Source organism: Aptenodytes patagonicus, chromosome 1 (genome assembly GCF_965638725.1).
Source record: "Aptenodytes patagonicus chromosome 1, bAptPat1.pri.cur, whole genome shotgun sequence".
Taxonomy (NCBI): domain Eukaryota; kingdom Metazoa; phylum Chordata; class Aves; order Sphenisciformes; family Spheniscidae; genus Aptenodytes; species Aptenodytes patagonicus.
In genome coordinates, this window is record NC_134949.1 from 44642367 (window position 1) to 44664694 (window position 22328).

General features: G+C 35.5%; 1 protein-coding gene across 5 annotated transcripts in view; it reads right to left on the reverse strand.

Annotated features, from left to right (window-relative positions):
• PPP1R12A (protein phosphatase 1 regulatory subunit 12A) overlaps positions 1 to 22328 on the reverse strand; it is a 124804-nt gene that overhangs the window by 22754 nt on the left and 79722 nt on the right. For 2 of the 5 annotated variants that reach the window (XM_076333541.1, XM_076333531.1), the window contains exons 8-18: positions 22104 to 22261; positions 18780 to 18907; positions 15753 to 15869; positions 15186 to 15401; positions 14300 to 14394; positions 11436 to 11558; positions 9415 to 9576; positions 8785 to 8961; positions 4413 to 4503; positions 2327 to 2524; positions 1981 to 2149 (exon numbers count right to left, since the gene is read on the reverse strand). In XM_076333541.1, coding sequence (XP_076189656.1) covers positions 1981 to 2149; positions 2327 to 2524; positions 4413 to 4503; positions 8785 to 8961; positions 9415 to 9576; positions 11436 to 11558; positions 14300 to 14394; positions 15186 to 15401; positions 15753 to 15869; positions 18780 to 18907; positions 22104 to 22261 — 1634 coding nt within the window. The remainder of the gene's footprint in view (positions 1 to 1980; positions 2150 to 2326; positions 2525 to 4412; positions 4504 to 8784; positions 8962 to 9414; positions 9577 to 11435; positions 11559 to 14299; positions 14395 to 15185; positions 15402 to 15752; positions 15870 to 18779; positions 18908 to 22103; positions 22262 to 22328) is intronic. The other 3 variants (XM_076333560.1, XM_076333550.1, XM_076333570.1) reach the window with 2 other exon arrangements.

Sequence of the window (22328 nt, forward strand, 5' to 3'; positions counted from 1 at the left end):
GTGAAATTAATTCACTAAAGAGCTTCTTACCACATACAGGGTTTGCTGTAATACAAATTTCTCGGAACATAGCTCTAAAATACTGTAAATATTGTTCCAATTGGCAAACAGCAACTGCAAAATACTAATTCCATCTCAGCCACCTAAACAAAATGTTTCAATGTAACAGTAATACACTACAAATTGGACTTGAAAATTGAATTTTCAAAACTGTCACATAATAATTCAAACAACATGTGTCAGTAGATGTATAAAAGTACAAAATAAGAGAAGATAACTTTACCATTCTTCATCAAACAAGGTTTTTTTGCTTACATCAAGAATTCTGTATTAAAAAACCCCACTTTTAAAAGTCTGTTAAGTCCTCCTTAGAGTCCCCCTTTTCATCACGGTCCTCTCCATTTTCCCCTCTAAGGAAGAATAAAATGGGATCTCCTAGATTAGATTAATACTGTATTACAGATTTCCTTTTTCTTTAAAAGAAATGCAATTGCAATTCAAACCCGACATAATACCTCAGGATTGTGTTTGTTCCCCTGTATGTTTACAAGTAATTTGTTAAAAAAAAAAAAAAAATTTAAACAAACCTGCCCAAACCAAAGTTATTTACTTATTATCATGCAGTCTACTCAGTCTGCTATTCTTTTACTAAAGAAAGAAACCATAGATTTGAGTTCAGATCGAAGCATCACTACCATCGCTGGTCTTCAGAGGTAAATAAACATTTTAGCGTGAAGCAAGAATTAAACAGAAAAGAAATATAAATATTCACGGTGAACATACAACTTTCCTGATTAAATAAATGATGATTTTACCTCTGGGCTTTCAGACGGTAATGAATTTCTCCTCCTAAAGTCGTAATTTGAAAAAAACCTGCTGTAGCTAATATTTACCCATGAAAATCTTTTCCATAGAACAGTCTAGAAAGAGTTGCCTACAGTAAGCATGCATTACTGAAAAATCTTAATCTAAATTTCAGTTCATGTTAGGACAGAGGGAAAAAAAATCAGAAAGCATATCCCTGAAGCTTAGCTCCAGTAACTTCCTCAGAAAATACCAGTCTAGGGAACATGGCAATACTGCTATATACTTCATGGAGATTTGATCAATGAATGATTTAATCTTATCCTCTATATAATAAAATTATCAATTTCAATCAGTAATCCTATACTGAATAAGTAACTTGAATTGAAGTATTTCTCCCAAGTCAACAGCAGAATGCCTCCGAAAGAGAACAGGAGATCACTCTGTATGTCAACAGCCTCCTCCTTCGACAGGCAACTAATCACGCACAGTATTTCTGAGAATTATAGCAGATGATTCACATTTGAAATAAGGGCAAAAACTCTGTGACATCAGAGAAAAATTTTTTTCTAACCTCAGAATCACACATCTGATCCTCAGCTTAAGATTAGATAAACCAGTTAAGTATGGTTAAATACATTAAATATTCTGAACTAACACCACACTACCACTAAAAGTACCCCCTTCCCTCCTCTGTTTTCAGCTGCTCATGAAACCATGAGAGGTCCTTAAAGCATTAAAGCATCATTCCAGTCCTTCAATGTGGAAGGACCGAAACAAAATCCCAGTTATTTAGCAATTATTTAATCAAGTAAAATTCCTCCTCAACACCTGCAAATATTTAAACTCTGAAATGTGATATTTTATTATAGTTGCTGTGTTAAAGCAGAAATGAAAGCATTATGTGGATACTGACGGCAGTATATTTGATGTTTCTATGACCCACCAACGGAAAACCCAGATTCACATACTAAACAGCTGCAAAACACCACCAAGCACAGAAAATCTTTTTTCCTCTCTATACGCAAGTTTTGGAATTTCTTACGGAAGATGGAGTAAGATACATTCCCAGTGGTCTTACATATCGCACCCCATTTTGAACTATCTTTAGAAACATAAGCTGCCCTTTGTCAACTGAAACAAACAAAAAAACCCCTTCACAAACAGTACTCCTACCTCTCTCACTTTCCTTTGTTCCACTCCGAGAATAGGCAGAAGTTATACCTATAAGGCTGTTTGGTCTGTTTAGTTGACTTGAAGTTGAAAGAGAGCTAGTGGAGGTGGAGAGCGAAGAGGTGGATGATGATGAAGTTGAAGTTGAAGTTGGTCTATAGCGATGATATGGCTATTCAGCAGAAAAATGTCAAAATTAATTTACAAAGATTAAACAAATATAAACCACAGGATATTAAAATATTTAAATATATAAACAATTCTTACAGTAGTACCAAAATTATAATATTATAGTTTGAGTTAAGATTCATATAATTTCTCTACCTAAAGAGACCCATCATGAAAATACCTCTTCAACAGTTCGGGAATATCTTTGTCTATAATCATCATCTTTAGTTTCAGATTCTTTCTTTTCTTCTTGTTTTTCTTTGTCTTGCTTTTCTTTCTCTTCTTTTTCTTTTTCTTCATTTTCCTGTTCTCTGGTTCGCGTGGGACGACTTCTTCCTATAGTTTTTTCAGCTTCTTGAAGATCTGTCAGTGTTACACCCTGTGAATACAGCAGTCAGCAAACAACGTCTCAATATATCACTCGTATTACTGTAGTATGATTGTATTGGTCACATTATATAAATATATATCTTAAACAGAAAATTCATCTTAAGAAAATTAATTCTATTAAGAAATAAATTTTACCTATACATTCTACCTGTGAGCTTTTCTCTCAAATCTTGGAACCAAACATCCCTCTTCAATTATTGGCAAGCATTTGATCTAATGTGATCTACCACAGGTTCTCCAGCAACACAATTTTTAGTTGAACTAGTACATACAGATCACGTAGAAAATCATATAGAAATCATTTAAGAACCCATTAGATCCTTCCAATATCATCATAAGCATACTAAGTATTTTTTGAAGAACGCTAAAAATAAAATACTTATCAAATTTTCAGAAATGTTGACATTTTACAAATTCACTCACTGCAACTGGATTTTTAGGTCAACACAAAAAAAATTGCATTGACAGCACCAGAGAAAGCTGCAACTCATTCCTTATTTCCTTGTTATTCTGAGGCTAAAAACTAGTTTTGAAATAAGCCCAAAAAGCAAACAATTTTTGAAGACAACTTTTCTCTACTGCACTTTTCAGTGTATTACTGAGATACTTCTCAATACACTTCACAACCTGTTCTTCAAAGCCAACTTTGCAGCTTATCAGTTATTTAATTGCTTTTTGTGTTGATAATGTTTCAGTGCAGTAATTCCTTGTAGCTTCTCCACTGTAAAGATTCAACAATAGTTGGCCTGTGGTTTGACTATCTCTCAGGGCTCTGGATTAGTATCAAGAGGTAAAAAAGAACTCCAGTAAGATAAATTGGCATCAAGCAGTGTGGATCTCTCAATAGGAAAGATAACCAGAAATACCTGAGGGGTTTAAAACTGCAAAGATTTGAAAGTAACATCAGTAAACCACATAGGTACAGACTTGGCCTTAAAGCAGATAAGGACGATGGCTGGAGTATTTCGTTGTGCTGTTTTATCCAGGGACTATTTGCTGATTATTCTCAGTTTGTCAGCTGACACAAGAAGAGATGGGTAGACAGTCTCCAGAGGACAGTGGTTGGTAATTGCTCCACTGCCCAAAGAGTGTTCAAGTACCGTTTAGAGATAATCTATTTTGCTACTGTCACATCCTTGCCTCTGTCAGGATTGCACTGGTTGCAATTCAATATGAGGTAGTTCTGATAGAAATTGGGAAGAACCACCAAATATATCAGTATGTAAACTAAGAGAGAGAAACACTGAAAGGAGACATGCAGTTAGATTCTAGATTATTAGCAAGTAACAAAAAACTCTTCCGTGGTACTCTTCCATGTCCACACAAACTAGGTTGAATGTATTTTTTTCTGTGCCATGGACCTTATTAGCTATCAATATGTTGGTCAGCTCAATCACATTATCTTCAATAGTCCATGCACAGAAAAAAGACCTAGAAATGGAAGTAAATACAGTACGCTATGCCTATTTCTAAAGTATTAAGTCTTCAGCCAGAAGCATATAGCTGTTAGTTCTTGAAGAATTAAAAGTCTTAAACTTCTACATAACATCAGATACAATTACTTGAGTAAGCGATTTTACCATAATGCAATGAAAAACTTCCTTTCAGTGGAGGAGTACATGCTTTCAAATTTGTATTAAGTCACTCTTCAGTGATTAGAAAAAGCACCTTTCAGTATGCAATGAAGGGTCCTAAAGCTTTCAGGGAACAAAGGAAAAAAAAAAAAAAGAGGCTTTATTTCATCTGGTACAAGTTGTTTTATACCAGGAAGACCCATCAGTTTACTTGGAGCTTTATTGGGAAATTAAAACTTCACTGTAGTCGGGGAGCTACATGGGTATGTTTCCATAAATGTAGAAGCTGTAATAGAACTATACCTGCGTAGATCTTCTAGACTGTCTTGCTTGCCTGGATCTAGCTTTTCTTTGGGACTCTGACTCTTCATCCCGTACTGGAGTGAGGTATGATCTAAAGAGTTAATTACAAACAAAATTGGCAAATGATAATTTTTGTACAAATGCATTAAATGGTCAGGAAAAACCCCCACAACACGATATGACTGAAAACCAAAGCAGTTAGAAGAAAATCTTAAACTATATGATGGATTACATTTTAGACATTTCATCCATATCATAATGATCTATTCATCAAGACAGCAGCCTTACAACTCAATTAAAATACACAATGTTTTCCTACTTAATTTAGATTTGTTTTTACCATTTTCTCTAAATATAACTTAAGCTTTTTCACTACTTTACTTACATAGGGATAGAAGACCTCAGAGATTCAGCCAGTTACGCATTTATGCATAAAATATGTGTGTGTGCGTATTAACTTTTAACACAACTTGTAGCCTTTTAGAAAATGCTAAACATACTGCTAATGCAGAAAACCTGATTATACCATCTATTGTATCAGAGGTTAAAAATCCTTGAGGAGGTGGTTACCATATTTTCACAAGAATCATCCATGCTTTGAGTAATCCAACTCCCTTTGAAAAAACTGTGCTTAAAAATAAATCCTCATGAAACCCACAAAAATCCTGCAGAGTAAGCAGGTAACTGTAATCAAAGCCAAAAGGCTACTAGAGTAGACATACAAGGTCTGGACTCTTTAAAGAAATTCTCCAACCCAGGCAACTGGGGTAAAAAAAATTACAGAGATACATATACATGCATAAATATATATATATGTATGTATGTAATATATATGTATGTAAAACCATCATTAAAGAACTTTAAAGTTTTTAATGCATTTGTTGATTTTCTAATACAGAATATTCTGGGAATGCTGTTATAATTTAACATTTTTTAAAAATCCTTAGATTAGCTAAAAATTAGAAAAATCTGAAAAAGCAAAATCAAAAGGCTGCTAAAAGGTTGCTTAAAACACAAAACCTCTCTGAACTTCTTTAGATAATAAAATTAGCTATATTAAAAATAGTAGAGTCAGCTTCTGTAATATTTTATGATTGTCTATTTTTTTACATTTCTTTAGTTAAGAATAATTGGATAATGATTCAATAATTGGCTAATGATTATGTTTGAGAAGCCATCACCTATTAACACTTAAACCACTTATCTATGGTGTCCTGGTTTCGGCAGGGATAGAGTTAATTTCCTTCCTAGTAGCTGGTACAGCGTTTTGGATTTAGGATGAGAACAAAGTTGATAACACACCATGTTTTAGTTGTTGCTAGGTAATGCTTACACTAGCCAAGGACTTTTTAGTTTTCCATGCTCTACCGACTGAGAAGGCTGGAGGTGCACAAGAAGCTGGGAGGGGGCACAGCCAGGACAGCTGACCCAAACTGGCCAAAGGGACATTCCATACCATGTGACGTCATGCTCAGTACATAAACTGGGGAAAGCTGGCCGGGGGGGCCGCTGCTCGGGGACTGGCTGGGCATCGGTCGGCGGGTGGTGAGCAACTGTACTGTGCATCACTTGTTTTGTGTATTATTATCATTATCATATTATTATTATTATTATTATTATTATTATTATTTTATTTCAATTATTAAACTGTTTTTTATCTCAACCCACGAGTTTTTTCTCACTTGTGCTCTTCCAATTCTCTCCCCCATCCCACCGGGTGGGGGAGAGTGAGCGAGCGGCTGCATGGTGCTTAGTTGCCGACTGAGATTAAGCCACGACACTATGGAAAGAGCAGTTCTTTGGTCACATAATTATGGTATTCGTCAGCCTTGGCACACACTAAAAACAGTTCTAAAACAATTCTAAGCTTCTAAAATAAATTTCGATTACACAGACCTATGGAGTACTGCCCATGTTCTATAGCTCTACTAAACAAATTAGCCCCAAAACACAGGAAAATATTTATAAATAGCTGCTATATTTACAAATATATATAGATATAGAAACATCCCCTACCTTAAAAAGACACATCTTAAAAAACACCCACTATATTAATTTGATTTTTCTATCCTGTTCTCTTGCAAACAGCATTTTTTTATAGATATTCCTAGAGCCCTAGGCCCTACTATATTAGGAAAAGGGTGCCTGTTAGCTGCTTTAGCTAACATAACCTGAAATACCACCTACCTAGGAGGCTTTGATTGCAGAGCAGGTGTAATCTTTAGGGCTTGAAAATTGCTACAGATTACTCCACATAACTTGCTCTTTAGTACCTGGTGTACATACTCCTACCCTCCAATAAATCTGAAATACTTTAAACCTCACTGAGGGAAAATGAAAACTCTCAACTTGCCAGGTGCACACTACAGCTACTGTCAGAGTGGAAAGTGCCCTTCCTTAACATCCCTTGCGTATGCCACACAGGTTACCTATGCAGTATTATTCATGATACAAAGATTTAAAGATTCAAGTTCATCATTCTCTTCCCTGTTTCTCTAAACCAATCCTAAAAATTAGATAAAGAATATAGCTTCTTCAGCTATTCCAAAAGGATGCACCATTATGTGCTTCTTCACTGTAAGTAGTTTATAATGTGTTTACTTTTCAAATATTCTTTGAAATACTATTTCAAACATACTGTCTAAATACACACTTTCAGTCTACAAATATGGATTAACCAACTTCATTTCTTAAGAAAATATTTAGCATATAATATTTCATATACAGACAAGTTTTCATGTGCATATAAACATACATAGATACACACACACGCACATATATATATGTATCTGTATATATACAGATAGATATGCATGTGCTGATATTTAGAGCACTACCTTCTCACATGCATGCAGTAATTATTCCCGTTTTGCTCATTTCTAAGGCTTAATGGATATTTTAATATGCCATCAAGAATGCATCTGCAACAGTGTATTACACAATGGGCCCAGAGTCAGATAAAAGCAAGGCATTTCAGGCCAATTGCAGGTATCTAAAACGTATGTAGTATATGCGCATTAGTATACACACACTAGTGAGAGCAAACGAGACAGCAAAAGCCTTAATTCTAAATTTCCTTGCTTTTCTAGCTCATATGAGACTGAAATAGCATTTGCATTTTAAAATTGGAACTACTTTTGAAAAAAAGAGGCACTTTGTTGGTTTTGCTTTTGCTTTGTCAGTTTCAGCCAAATTTCGCTACGGAAAATGCAGGTTCTGACTATGGTTGTTATTGAAATGGATTGTAAGCACTTGTGGGCACCTCCCAAATCACGGTGGGGAAGAAAGAAAAAAAATCCCCATTTCATAAAAGTTATTTCATCTCAGTTTTGGGTGTGAAAGGAAGAAAACAGACTATCCTAAATAGGCCTAAAGCTATGAGGAATCTTTAAATGTTGTTGCCCTAAGTGAACCAAAAGAATCCAGGTTTCTCCTGTAACAATGAACAGCTTCATTACCTCTGTGAACATACAGAGATACACACATCTGGCACTGACACAGGAGTTACATTTCAAAACCACTGCGGAGCAACACAGAAATCTGAACTTGCATTTCAGTGGAAGGGTTAAAGGATAAACATTTACAAATATCCAGAAGAAGAAGAACCCAGGGAAAGCTATCAGGAATTAACAACCTTATGAAATCTTATTTTTGCTTCTATAAATAGCAGGTAACAACTCTTTCTGGAAACATAAATGTGCACCAATCTTAATTCATCCTCCACGTAACTATAACAGAAAAAACACTGTATTCTTAAAATGAGATTTACATCAGATTCTTACTCATTCTTCATACTGAATAGCTCTTAAACCATTGCATTTACAACTGTATATTACGTTTCAAATAGAAGAGACCCTAAATGATGCAATGAAATAAACAGAATGTGTTGGGTTCAACACTCTTTTCTCAGTAGTGCCAGGCATACAAAATGACTGAAAAAATGCTACGTTGTGACTTACTAGCACACTGCCAGTGGCACAGTAGCTCACTCGGCAGCAATGCACTTGTAGAAAGTAATTAATTATTGATTTTCTTATTTTTAATTCAGTGTTTTTGCAGTTTCATTATGGGTATTTTTAAGAGGACTCATTTAATCTATTAACAAATATGAAAATACTACATACCAAATGAGAACTCAAGGCCAGTCAAAAATATACAATATCAAAGTTTAAATTTCATGAATGGTCTCTACCAGTACTAAGCTCTTACATAAACTGAGGCACATCGCTAGTTGTTTCAATACACAGGAAGCAAACAACACTGCTTTACATACTATACTATCCAAATTTGCGGCAACCAACACATTCCTTTAAATAAGAAAAAAATATAACTTTTGTATAAGAGCAACATTACTCTTAGGACCTTTACACACCTCCGTCTCTCCCTGACCTCTGATGTTGAGGACACAGTGCCAGAAGTAGCTGTAGTCATGGCTGTGGTAGTGGCTGTAGCATTTACAACAGATGGTGCAACAGGAACGGTCACTGCTGTAGGAACACTGTCCTTTTCTTTCTCAGTACTATCCTCAGCCCACAAACGATTTGAGGTACTACAGCATAACAAGCAGCAACACAAAAAAAGAGAAAAGGAAACAGCTAAACAATGAAAGCACTTTACTAAACAACTAATAACATGTAAATTGAGGGATGGATTTTTTTTTAAAAGCAAACTGAGAAATGTCTCTACTATGAAAGCTCAACTTGAGCTATTAAATTGAATAAATTAAGAATTGAGCAGTTCACAATAATTGAACTTTTATTCTTCACACCCTTCTAACATTTGATTTATTCTTTTATACCAACATGGCTGTCACTTTACAGTAGAAAGCCATTCACAATTTTCAAGCCAAATTGTATAAAATTAAAACAAATTTAACAGGAAAGTGAAAAAATCCAGAGCCCCAGGATCTACTAAACAAGAACGCATGCACATACGTAAGCACACAGTAGACCTGACAAAAAAAAAAAAAAAAAGAAAAAAAGAAGTGTACTGGTGCCATTACCTGCTTTGTACACCTGCTGAAGTAGAACCCGTTGTACTCTTTGTAGTAGTGTTTGTGCTGGCAGGCAGTGTTTTCTGAAGACCAGCAGAAGAGGTAACTGTTGATGCAGTACTTGGAACATTAGAACTAATCAAATCATCTTGTCTTCTACCAAAGGAGCCACTGAAGGAGAGACATGTACAATGGATGCATTTGCATTACTTATCTTTGCTCATTAAAATATCACAAAGCTGTGAATGATCCATTAAATTCCTGCCCGTGTATTGTGTGCCTCGGTTGAGTCTCGGAAACTTCTGCGGTAAAAGAAGCAGTTTCAAAAGCCATTTTCTTCACTATTTCCTTGACTAGGACTTTTAATTTATGACTTCAGAGGGCAGCAGAAGTGTCCCTTAGTCCCGACCATTTCTCCACAGGAAGAGAATATAAAGAATGGAATCTCACTGGTTTATGTACGACTATCTTGATCACATCTACTGAAGTATTCATATAGGGCTCCCAATGTCCCATTTTTAAACTGCTGTTTCACCCACACTGAATACCTCAGAAAATGCAGAATTCTACTCCACAGCTTGTCAGAAAAGAAAATGTCATCAATGTCACTCCTCTTATAATTTTCAACCAATTAAATGTACTGCTTTTTTTTTTTTTTTAGTCATTCCCAGAAAGATTAACCTCCCACTCATGCTTTTCCCTTGCTCTTCAAGTTGTAAAGAAGATCCAGTGTTTTCCACATTTTTATTCATTGGTTCTGGCTGAACAAATTTTGCATTACCAAGTCAGGATGCTTGCCCATGACTGAACCTCAGAATCCACAGTTAGGACAGACAGAGCATCATATTACTAACTGCAAAAGATTTAAGGAAAGATGCTTGTCATTCTGCAACTGATAATTTGTTGTATTACTATCAATTCTAAAATGACAAAGAAAAAACAATTGTACAAGAACAACTAAGGAAGTACACCATTAAAGCACCACATGCAATTTAAAAGTGACGAGTACGTTTTGTTTGAAGACTGCAGCGTAAATATTGATAAAAGCTAACATGCAAAGATTGTTCTCATCTATCAACCGTTGATATTTTCCATCCAGAACAGGAAACCTGTGCAAAATCCTTCCTAAACCTGAAGTAAGGAAAATTGAGTTTTCTTTTTAAGGCAGGAGGTTAACAAAGATGTAAGATGTATTATGCTGTATGAAACGGCCTGACTACGTGCCACTGACAACATCAAGACAAAAAAAAAAATTAAGTACCCATCACCACAGACATCATCAGCACATATCAATATGCAGCTTAGCTACCTGAATAACAATCTTTTCTTTTGAGCTATTCATTTTAGATATTTATGGCTCCACTAATTCCAGTGAAGAACTTTACTCACATAGCTACACTGAAACTACACAATGGAGTAAAGTTAAGCATGTATATATTTGCAGGATACGATTCCTTCTGAGAAAATCCTGCAAGATAGGAATCATGCACACCTGAAAATTATTTTCATATTACTCATCATTTACTTTGCATTCAAGTTAGTTTTATGTATGCATTCTGTGATGCTGATACTCAAGGTAGGTGTGGCTATAAACTACCGTTATGGAGAGCAGCCCAAAACCTCTGATACTGTCATGCAAAACCAAAATTCAACAGAGACAATATTTTTCCCCTTTTCAGATACCAAGCAGAATTACTTCTATTCCAACATTTAAAATAGTTATCTTTGGCTACTGAACTAATCTGGAAAGAGTCAAATGAACTTCAAACTGAAATAAACAATAGGAAAAATGAAGCATATAATTTTAATTATATAGTAGTTGCTGCAACACTCTAAGCTAGGAAAAATGGTGTAGCTTTAAAATCAGCATGAGCATTGCATCAGCATAAGTACATACTTTGCAATTATTATGAACAACATTTCAACGTCACCATTCAATTTTAAACTGTCCTTACAAAGTGATTCAGTACTTGTTTCTTTTAATTTGTAAGCTTATTTTGATAAAAAAAAGGTAAGAGAAAATCCCACACCTTCTTTGATAACTTGTGTTTAATGATGTAGGACCTTCATTCAAACTGTTTTTCTTGACATCTTCCTCCCATTTTCTCCTGGTGTAGGAACTGCCACCACGTATTGAGCTAGCAGACGAGTCTCTGTAAAAAAGATTTTCTTTTAGCAAACTCATATTAAAGAAGGTTGTTCTCGATGGGAGCTGAAAAGGAGTTTCAAATTCAAGATTAAAACCCTGGATAACACACTTAAAATAAACATAACCGCGCAGAACAGGAATAAAATGACCTTTATGGACAATCATTTTCAAGCTCCTGTGGAAAAATACTACGTTCATACTAACACTGTTAGAAATATAATAGAAAAGTAGCATCAAAAGAAAAACTGCTAAAGAGGATTTAATCAACATGAAATCAATCATCAGCTTTTATCTGTGACCATTGCTGGCTCTGTTTTTCTCAAAAAAAGGAACAAGAGGCTTTTCTGTTTGCTCCTGAGACTACCCAATGCAATAAAGGGAAAAGTACTCAGGTTTTAAGACAATAATTTCATGGTTTTTTTCATTCTTGGATGTTATAAGAAGAGGTTCAAAAGCTGACTATAGCCTTTAGAACTCATGATTTTGTAGACTAGTGTAAACAGGCCTGCAGTAGCCATTCCTGAGTGGCCTGTCATGTATCACTGGCTGACATTACTTTAGTCATAAGGAATTTCCAGCCTGTTGTTGCAGTTTATAGCAGCAAGAAATAACCTTGCAAAAATCTACTTAGAAAAACTACCACGAAAACTGATACTGAGATGCAAAAAAGTGAATTTCTAATAAAAATGTCAGCTCAAGATTTGAAGTAAAGTTCAGATAGAAGGAAGAAAAAAAAAGTCTTTCACAAAACTATACATAAAAGGCAACCAGGTGGGCGAGGGCAAATAAAAAAAAAACTTGTAAAGATATATTTTACGTTCAGATAACTTTGGCCTTCAGAATGTACCTCTTTTTGCACAAAAATTTACACTAGCAATTCTGTGGTCAGGAACAACTTTAGAAAATGATCAAACACAGGCCAATGCAGTGTTATTTCTTACCACCAAAGAGTAACACAAATTCTGACTTATCATCTACCACAGAAGGGTCCTGCTGCATGACAAATTTTTCATAATTACTGAAGGTTTCACTTTGCCAAGACACTATAGACTTCAGCACTTTGGCTGTAGCCTTGGCTACTTGACTGAGGCTGGATGTCTGAGGTTTGTTAATCTAAAAGCCCAGCTGGGATTCATCTTGGAAGTCCTTTCCATTACTCACAGTAGGATGTCAGCTGGATTACACTACATCATCGATAAGCTAGAGAAGCAGGTAGAACAAGAACCCAGCATTAAGCTAAGCAACAAGGACAAAGATCTGGGACAAAGGTCAGAAACCTTAATAATTTATTAAGGTACCTGTAAGGCAGATGGTTGAATTCTACATGTAAAGAAGGTCAGACTAAATGTCAAAAGTCTCCTATGGCTTTAAGTAAGTAAGCTGGGTTGTCTGCCACATCATACACTAGGCAAAGTATTGGTGCCTAAATAGGCTGGCCTAAAAGCAGGCTTTGTCTCTGGTACACCAAGGAATACAGAAAGTTCTCAGCTCAATTGTTTGGTCAGAGTTTTTGGGAAGATCTCAAAAGAATAAAAACTGAAATAATAATAATCTCTCTTATAAACAAACCAAAACTGACAAACTCAGCCTCAAAGAATACAGTACTCCAGAGAATGATAAGCATGAACAGAAACTCCAAACTGTCCTGTTATAGAAATACAGATTAAAAAAATCTAGCCAAGTAACATGAGAGATGTTAACAAACTAAGCTGAACTTCAGGGGAGCACGAGAGCTGGAATATCCCTGTTTCGAAACAGAACTTGTCACCCAGAGACTAAACTTAGGCAACAGTATTCTGCAAGCATAAGAAAAGCCAGTATTTATCTTGTGTTTGCGCTGAAATGAACCATTCTCAAGTGTAGCAACAAAGAAGCTCCTCTTCAGACCTAAGGAAATTTACCAGTCTTACAGACAATGATTACAATAGCACATTTTGAGCAATGAGAGGATTTTCAGTTCAGGTCATCCAACATTCAGCTATCTAGATACGCTCCAACAGAAACAAGACATTAGGGAGACTTCTAAGTTTTGTACTACGCATTCTATATTAATTCAAGAAAATGTCTGAGTAGAACTTCAGTAAAGGAGAGAAGTGAAAAATGGGAAGGTTCTGACAATGTAAATATGCCATGAAACTACCCCAAATCCTAACAGGTAACAAGCCTATGCACCTAAGCTTTTTGTTTCTTTTATACTGAAAGCTACAGAAGAACTATCAGCAAAGAAAGTAAAAATCTCCAAAAGAAGACAAAAAGTCAACATTTAAACAAGAAAAATAGAAGAACTGCTTTTGTAACTTAACTATGATTTTTGTAAATCCTTGCTGCTGCATGATATGGTTTTAAGCAAAGACTGTAAGAAACACAGCATTTTATTATTATCAAAAGTAATAACGGAGCCCAGTAGCAGCACTCCATGGTTCAAAACAAAGCAGTGAAATGCTTTTAGCACCCTTCAGTAGCTTAAAGTTTACGACTCCGTATTTTGGATTTTATTTATTTTCTCCCCCAAGAAGACAACGCTCATTGCCCAGTTCTGCTCTTGTCATATAATAATTTGGATTTTAAAAAGGGTCATTATCATTTACAAGATCAAAAACTTTCAGGAATTGGATCACCCTATGGACTAGCATAATCTATACCGTAGGATAATGCTATAAATTAGCATCGTCTTAAAATCTCTGTTTGTCAGCCACTCTAAAATCAAGTAATTTTATATTTAACAGATATTATAACTTCAGTCACCTGTTTTCTTTTTCATCAATGTCAGAGGTACTGGCCAGTCGTCTTGGTATTGTAGGTGCAACATATGCAAGTCGAGTTCCTTTTCCATCTTTCTCCTGAAAGACATGTATTTTTTATTAAGTGTTACTCTTATTGATTATACTGCTATTGGCTGGAAAATCATCATTATGACAACTTCAGCTGTACTTATTGTAACCCGATTATACAAATGAGTTTTAAGCTTTAGTTAAATATCATAAGGACTACAATAGGAAAAGGAAACTGTTTATGTTTTCATTCTAGTGATGCAAATGACTTGATTTCTCTTTTTTCTGCTTCGCTGCAGTTCCAACACTGATTACTGAAAGCAACTGTTTTAGTATTTTTACATAGTATAGTATAGTATTATTCTTAATCCTGAAAACATTTAAACATTTGTACTTGAAACAGAACCACAAGTTCTATGCTGTTCAGTTACCTGTTCCAAAGTAGTCCTTCACTTTGTACAGTGTATCCATGTTTAATTATAGAACTAAATTTTTGTAAATAAAAAATTACTATGGAATACAGAAAGAGACTCCTTTTTTGTAAGATTCTTTCAACATCACTCTCCAAGTGATGCTGAAACTATCAAACCTCTGAACACCCTTAACTGTAAAAACTACTACTAGCATTGCAAGTCCCAAAAAGGGAGAAGCCCCAGACCTATGTACGAAGTCACCAGACAATGAAGGTGCATACTACACTTTTAAAGAGACTATGCAGAAGCTGCGTAATTTAACTTTTCGGAATTTTGGTAAAGAATAGATGTGTAGTACAGTCTTACTTCTACAAGACATCATAAACACCTATACTAAGTAAGGTAGATCAGTTCCTCAAAAGGTTGTTTCACACTGAAAACTGTTACCTTTTCTTTGTTGTCCAATGAAGAGGAAAGTCTAGGACTTGAAGCAGAACGCATAACTCCTGCAGAGTCCTTTTCTTTCTGGGCTTCTTTGGAAGCAGTAATCTCTGCAAGGGCACCATAACTACCAGTTTTTCTAAGACCTAACCTCCATGAAGCAGGAGATTCATCTTTCCTCTCTTCTTCTTTGGGAGAAACCTTGGTTGTAGATGTTGGAAACTATAAAATATATGTAAATGAATTTACATTATTAATTTATACTATCTGTGGTAATTCATGCTCCTTGCGGAGATTTGAAAACACAACTGTTTTTAATAATCATAGAAGTGTTGAATTCGTAGGGCAGTTGTGGTGAGAGACAACCTACACACTCTTCTCTTAAATTAGTTAATGAGATAAGAAATGTAAGACTGGTCAAGGTATACTACTCCTCTAGAAGTTAGCTTAGAAAAACCCACACTTTGTAACACACACTGTGATCATGAGATGCAAACTTAGAAACATGCAAATCCAGTATCAACATTTTGATTAAATATGTTATTTTGCAACCTGTGCACACCAGAACCTCACCATAGATTTTTCACCCTTATTGGGCACAAGAACAATGCCAGTTTTGCGCAAGCCCTGCCTCCATGATGCAGGATCTACTGACTCCACGACAGGCATGATAGGAGGAATGAAATCATACTAAAGCCAATTAAGACAAGACAAAGATGAAGATTGAAAGAATGGAAAATAAAAAAAAAAAGGTTGTTTTAAAACCACATGGTTTGTTCCTATGTTTATGTTATGTAGCTCTTCATTACAGCACAAAATACCAAAAAGCAGTAAGAGACTGAAAACCTTAGTAACAGATTCTTATTAAACACAACACAGCATGTTTAGCTAATTTAGAGACAGAATTACAGTTTGCATAGAAGAGGACAGCAAAGCCTGTTGACCTAACAAGGTCCATGGCCTAAATCCTCCTATGGCTGAGAATACTGGGAGATTCACACTAACATACTTCTTACCTTCTTATCATATTTCATCCATATGCCTTAATCACATCCCACGCTAGCTTAGCTATCAAACCCGTATCTTCATTCCCAAACTCGCCTTACTTCAGTACCCTCAGACAGAAAGCAGCATTACTGAATGCCATATAGACTGAAGAAAACCTAAATTTAAGCTTAGTACACTGCATCTGCACCACATGTGAGCAACATACGGTTTGGCCATCTACGGTGTAAAAGCAGAAGAGCAGCTGCAGTAGCACAGATGGTACAAACCTGAAAAGGCAGGTGCAAGAGTAGGTGCAAGATCACACATACAGTGGTGTTTTACTTTCATTAGTAAAACCAGTTTAAAGCTTTTTTGTTCATTGATACGAGCTATAACTGCTTCTCTAGATCACACATACATGCTATGTTACAAGATGATCAGTCTTGATATAAATGTGCATTTATTTTGTAGCTACAGAAGGCCCTGAATTTTTCACATACAGTATTAGAAAGATAACTACCGTTTACTTTTAACCTGCACCTTTTACCTTTAAGACCAAAAGATAAGCCATTAATTACCACATAATAAAATTAGAACAAATTAAATGCCAGTGTATTAATGATTTATAAAAGGTTATCAATCAGCTTAAAATCATACTTATTTCTTCTTTTTATAAGAAAGTTTCCCCCCTCCATACATCATCACTTAATCACGTACCAAAAAATCATGCCTGTTTGATCATTCAGCTCTTGAAGATCAAGCCACACCCCAGCTAGCAACAATTTGGTAACATCCTATTGCTGAAGGTCATATAGCTTAGAAGGCTTTTGCATAATATAAATAAATTGACTGGAAGGGACAAGCTAGGAAACTTTTGACTTCAAGATGAAGTTCAGACAATTACAAGAAAAATGAGTATCTTAGAATCTCCAGCGTGCAAAGGTAATTAAGTGCAGTAAGAAAACTGGGTGGAGAGCACATCAGTTAAAATGCCCAACTGTCACAAATGCTTGCATTGCTGAAGTAATTTAAAAAAAATAAACCATATGAAGTAGGCCTATTTTCTTGCAGTAAAATTCACACTATATATTTGTATTCATTCCAGTTAGGCACAGTTAGCAAACCAGCAATTACTCACACTGTCTTCCCTCCCTCACGCATTTGCTATGGTTTATGTGGAGAACTTGTGGCTCTTGAGTTCTGTGCAGCTCCTGAGCAATGCAAATGCAGCTCCCATGACAGAGAATCGTAATTCCTTACTGAGCCAGCAGGAACCGTTTAGATTAACGTTGCAAGATCACCCTGGAATCTAGCAGACAGCTAGACAGCCCAGCCACAAAGCTCAGCGAGGGGAAACAGTAGTCATTCCTGCCAGTGAGCCATGCCCACAATTCCCCTTTTGCTCTCATGTTTTTTTGAGATAGATCTTGCGGACATCAGTCACAATGATTTTTGTAAAGTAGCTCTTGGGATCAGGAAGGTTGGCCCAACCCTGTTGTACAGTATCACATAATATGATGCAGTTGGGTAACACATTCCCTGCATCTGTTATATTAAAGTATGCTTTGTAAGATGACTCATCATTAGGTTCTATTGTGAATATGAAAGTGTAACTCCAATAAGCTCCCATGAGCTAAATACAATACATACTATTCGCCCAGCAGTACGTCTACTCTCTCTACTGTGGCTTCAGTATATCATGGCTACCATTTCTCCTGAACACGCTTTTCAGAAGCATCAGTAGAGGGTTACGCTTTGATTATGACGTTTATAGAAAAGTTGTAATGATTGACAAAGGAAGCCTTACTGGCTTACTATCCAGTTTGCTTAGATATTCTGAAAGTTTGACTTGCATACCACCTTCTGACTACGCATTATTATCTACTATAATTTTTTGCCTCAGGCATACATATCTTCCCTTTGACAAGCAAAACTAAAATTTATTCCAATTAATTTTCCACAGCTGTAAAAAGCTTCCTGCATGCAATATGGCTTTGCTAGGTGTGTTTTTGAGCTGTGCATTGAATAAATCACGTGTCCCAATTCTCTAGCTTATCCATGAGGTCCTAACCATACTGAAATCAGGGTTGGGACCTACAGCACTTTCTACTTCTTGTTTCAGGTATCACTTTCAACTTCTGTGCCTAAGCACTAGCTGAATGCTTCTAAGGACTCCTGAAAGTACCTTAGTCACGCCTGCCTCCCTTGTCTTTAGTGCATCACAAATATAGGCACAGAGAGAGACACTAGAACTGTAGTTTCCAAAAATTTTGGAGGAGTTTGGCATAGAAAAGACTTTCAAAAGATGAAGTTTAGTTTCAGAAAAACAAGAACTCCAGTCACTGTGCAACAGATTTTTGCTTTTTTAAAAGGGTCTTATGTTCAGCTATGTCACAGTTCTGTATTTTAGATCCCTGTTTAGAATCAAAACCATTCAAAATTTAAAAAAAAAGAAACAGTTTCTGCAGAAAAACACAAAATATTTTAGGAATCTGTGCATATTTTCATCAATTCACTGGATAACCCAATCCACTTCTTATACAAGAATCAAAAAACGTATGCTTACACAGAAGAACAGAAATCTAAAATCATGAGAAAGGTATTTTATTTTACCTTCTTAACAGGTGATGTAGGTGCCCCTTGGCCACCGGCTACTGAAGGCGCTGTCATAGCTACCGATGCTGATTGTGTACTTGTGGTATTTGCATTATTAGTTACAGCTGCCAAGGTTTTGGTCTTATCTGCAAAATATTTACAACATTTTCATTTTCATTTTTCATTCACAATTTCTTCACTTCTACAACACAGAGTTGAATTTCGTTTGAACAGATTTGACAGTCAACTTTCCCAACAGCATTTTATTATTTATAATAAAATGTCTCAGTGTTTGCCCCCTCACTCCCAATGTGTATCTTAGGTCCATCTTTTTTCCATAACACTCATGCATATAACATTTTTTTTGTTACTCAGCAAGTGTTAAACACTCAGAGATGCAGAGACAGAACCACAGAATCATTCAGGCCGAAAGTGACCTCAGTAGGTCACCTAATTCAACCTCCAGCTAAAAGCAGGGTCAGTATTGCATACAGACCAGGTTGCTCAGGGCTTTGATGAGTCAGATCTTGAAAACCTCTAGAGACAGAGATTCCACAGCCTCCCCAGACAGACTGTATTTTAGTAGATGGCTAATGGCCGTAAAAATTTAACAGCAGGAGGTATGTTGGCATGTAATAGTTAATTTGAACTACAGAACATGCTAAATCAAAGTAAAACATTTATTCTTGGATAACTGTGTATGTTGAGTACAAAGAAATAATTAACTGAACAGAGAATCCAGCCAGGGATTCCACTCAGTAAAATGAGCTGAGGCAGGGACTTGCCTTCCAGAGCTCTGACTTTCATTTTGCTTCATTCGTTCTTTGTCCCTTGTTTTTCCTACCTAAGTTTCACTGTCCACCTACTCCATCCTCTTCTGCTTTGTCCTTCCTGCCCATATTTGTTCCTCTGTCCTTCGCCTGTGTACCTTAACCCCTCTTACACAAGCATACAGAAAATGTCACGGTTGTGATACAACAGCTGTTGCCACTGCACTTGCTTGAGCTTCATAATGTTACACCTCACTTCTGTTTCACCTATTCAAATTACATATTCTTTGGAGTAGGATGCTACATCCTATCTGTGCAGTATGGAGCAACATGGGGTTCAACCCCCATTGGTTTTGGTCCTACTATAAACATACCTTTATGTCTACACTACCCATACAGCACAGGAGCAGTTAATTGAGAAAGTATGCAATGTTTTCATACAGCGTTCTCATATCTAACAGTCAAATTCAGCAAAGTATCAATCTATGATTGGAAATCATATAATTAATGGTATTGCTGTTACACACTTGTTTTAGTTATGGACATAGTTGAACAGATGTTTTGAATAATTAATTATGCAGTAAACAAATACAAATACAAAAAAATCAGCTTACATGACTAACTGTGCACTTAATGGAAAGTTCATTTTAAACACAAGTGAAAATAAATGGTGGTAAACTTCTAGGTCATGGTGATAAAAAGTTCAAGAGGGCAATGCAGACTGACAGTACGTTTTGAGATGATGCACAGGCAGCTCTGCTGTAAATTTGCAAATGAGTAATACAGCTTTAAAATATACAGAAAACCTGAACTGCTGAAAATTTTATTTTTCAGCTTGTTTCCCTGTCCTCCAGGAGATTATACCTTCATATTCGTACTTCCCTTCTTGGTCTTACAGACAGAAATGCATTTATTTTTAAACTGTGTTCTCACATAATCAATGAAACAGAATGTAAGTTTTAGGAAAACATTTCCAACATCCCAATAGATTAGAAATCACAGTTTCCAGTACTTCAGAATACTGAACACTGTTAAAATATTTTACAACCAGAATGCTTCTTATAATCTTAAGATTTTTCGCTAGAAAACTACCTTAAGCTGAATAATGGGAAAAAAGAGAAAGTACGAGCTTGGAATTTAGAGATGCAGCTCTACAGGGAAAAGCTTAAAGTTTAGCTTGCCAAATAAAGTATGATAAAACCTTGTTGATATTAAAAACCCCAAAGTTTACATAAATTAATTCTTGTGTCACAGTCAAATTTTCCTGGCACAAACTATCTACTGGTAACGAAGAGAACACAGTTACCAGAGTCACAAAGTTCAGGAGACATTACAGTTAGTCCAGTGACTGAGAAATTACTACATGTTATATATTACAAGTGTTTTGAGTTTACCAAAGCTCAATCTCTGTAAATAAGGGATGCAAGTATACTAAGTTGAAAGACTGATTACAAAGTTTGACAGACATTTTTTCCAGCTTAACACTGAAATGCTGGTTTATTTCAAAATACAAAAATAATTAAAACATAATAGAGAGTTTGGTTTCACAACTTATTTTTACTTCTGCCTATGTTAAAAATTTATGATACATTGGTTAGCTCTAAAATCCCTCCTTAGCCTTACCTTTTCAGGTGAAGAAATTGGAAAGAATGTTTTAAAATGAGAACTGACAGCTCACCAAAAAGGGTTACTTATTTTAAAAGTGTAAGTATAAAATAGTAACAAGATATTTCTAATGACATCTACGTCTATGTACTGTATTGCTGCACTGTAATTCTAAAATTCTTTATTAGGATTGAACATACATCGTTAAACACTGATTGTCTGACATTTGTTTTCTGATTTGAAAGAAAAAGATGCTATGCTGTTCTTACATCACTGCTTGCTTTAAGACTTTGATAACTGTTCAAGGAAAAAAAAAGCTAAATTCCATTGGAGAGAGAAGTACAGAATAATGTGTTTCTTTGCATACAATTCCAAACTTTTCAAAGAACATTCCTCTTGAAATGAAATTGTATATGAAGTAACTGTTAACATTAAAATAGCACCTTTAAAAGTTTATTTCAATACACACTGAACAGTAAATATATGCACCGTTACTTTATGAGTACCTGAGTTAAGATTGCCAGACTAATTGGTATTTACTTCAGGATGGGAAGAACAAATGAGAATGTTTGCACTTCTGCTGTTCCAATCTCTATACCAGTTCCACAAGCAAACGCTTCATTTCTGATTTGATCTTCTAACTTCTTCAGTGTTTTCTGACATGCTACTTAAGGCTTAGATTATTCCAACTATTTGATTAAAAGTATCAATTGTTAAATAGCCAATCAAATAAGTAGTTTAATACCTTTAATCTAAATAGCCACCAGTAAAAACATCTTTTTGATATCTCTGTTATGCCTTGACTTTAGACATATATAAATTTGCTTTAAAATGACTGGAAGCTTAGTGGAATGCAGAAGAATAAGTGAAACTTAAGATACTTAACTCTGTATATTAAATAATGATATTAAATAAGTAAATTCATAAAGCAAAAACTTAAAGACAGACAATACTCCAAATAATGTACCTGTCTCTGCTTCAGATTCTGAGTCATCGTCCTCTTCCTCTTCACTAGAACAACTGGATTCATCCTTCTTTCCCTCTTCTTCCTCATCTGCTTTTTCTTGCTCCAGAGACTCTATACTAGATGCATTCTTTTCTTGCTCCATAATCAATGTCTCTTTACTGAGTTTGAAAAGAAAAATACTTACTAAGTTCCAAAAAATTTACTGAAGTCTGTCAAGTAGGACTT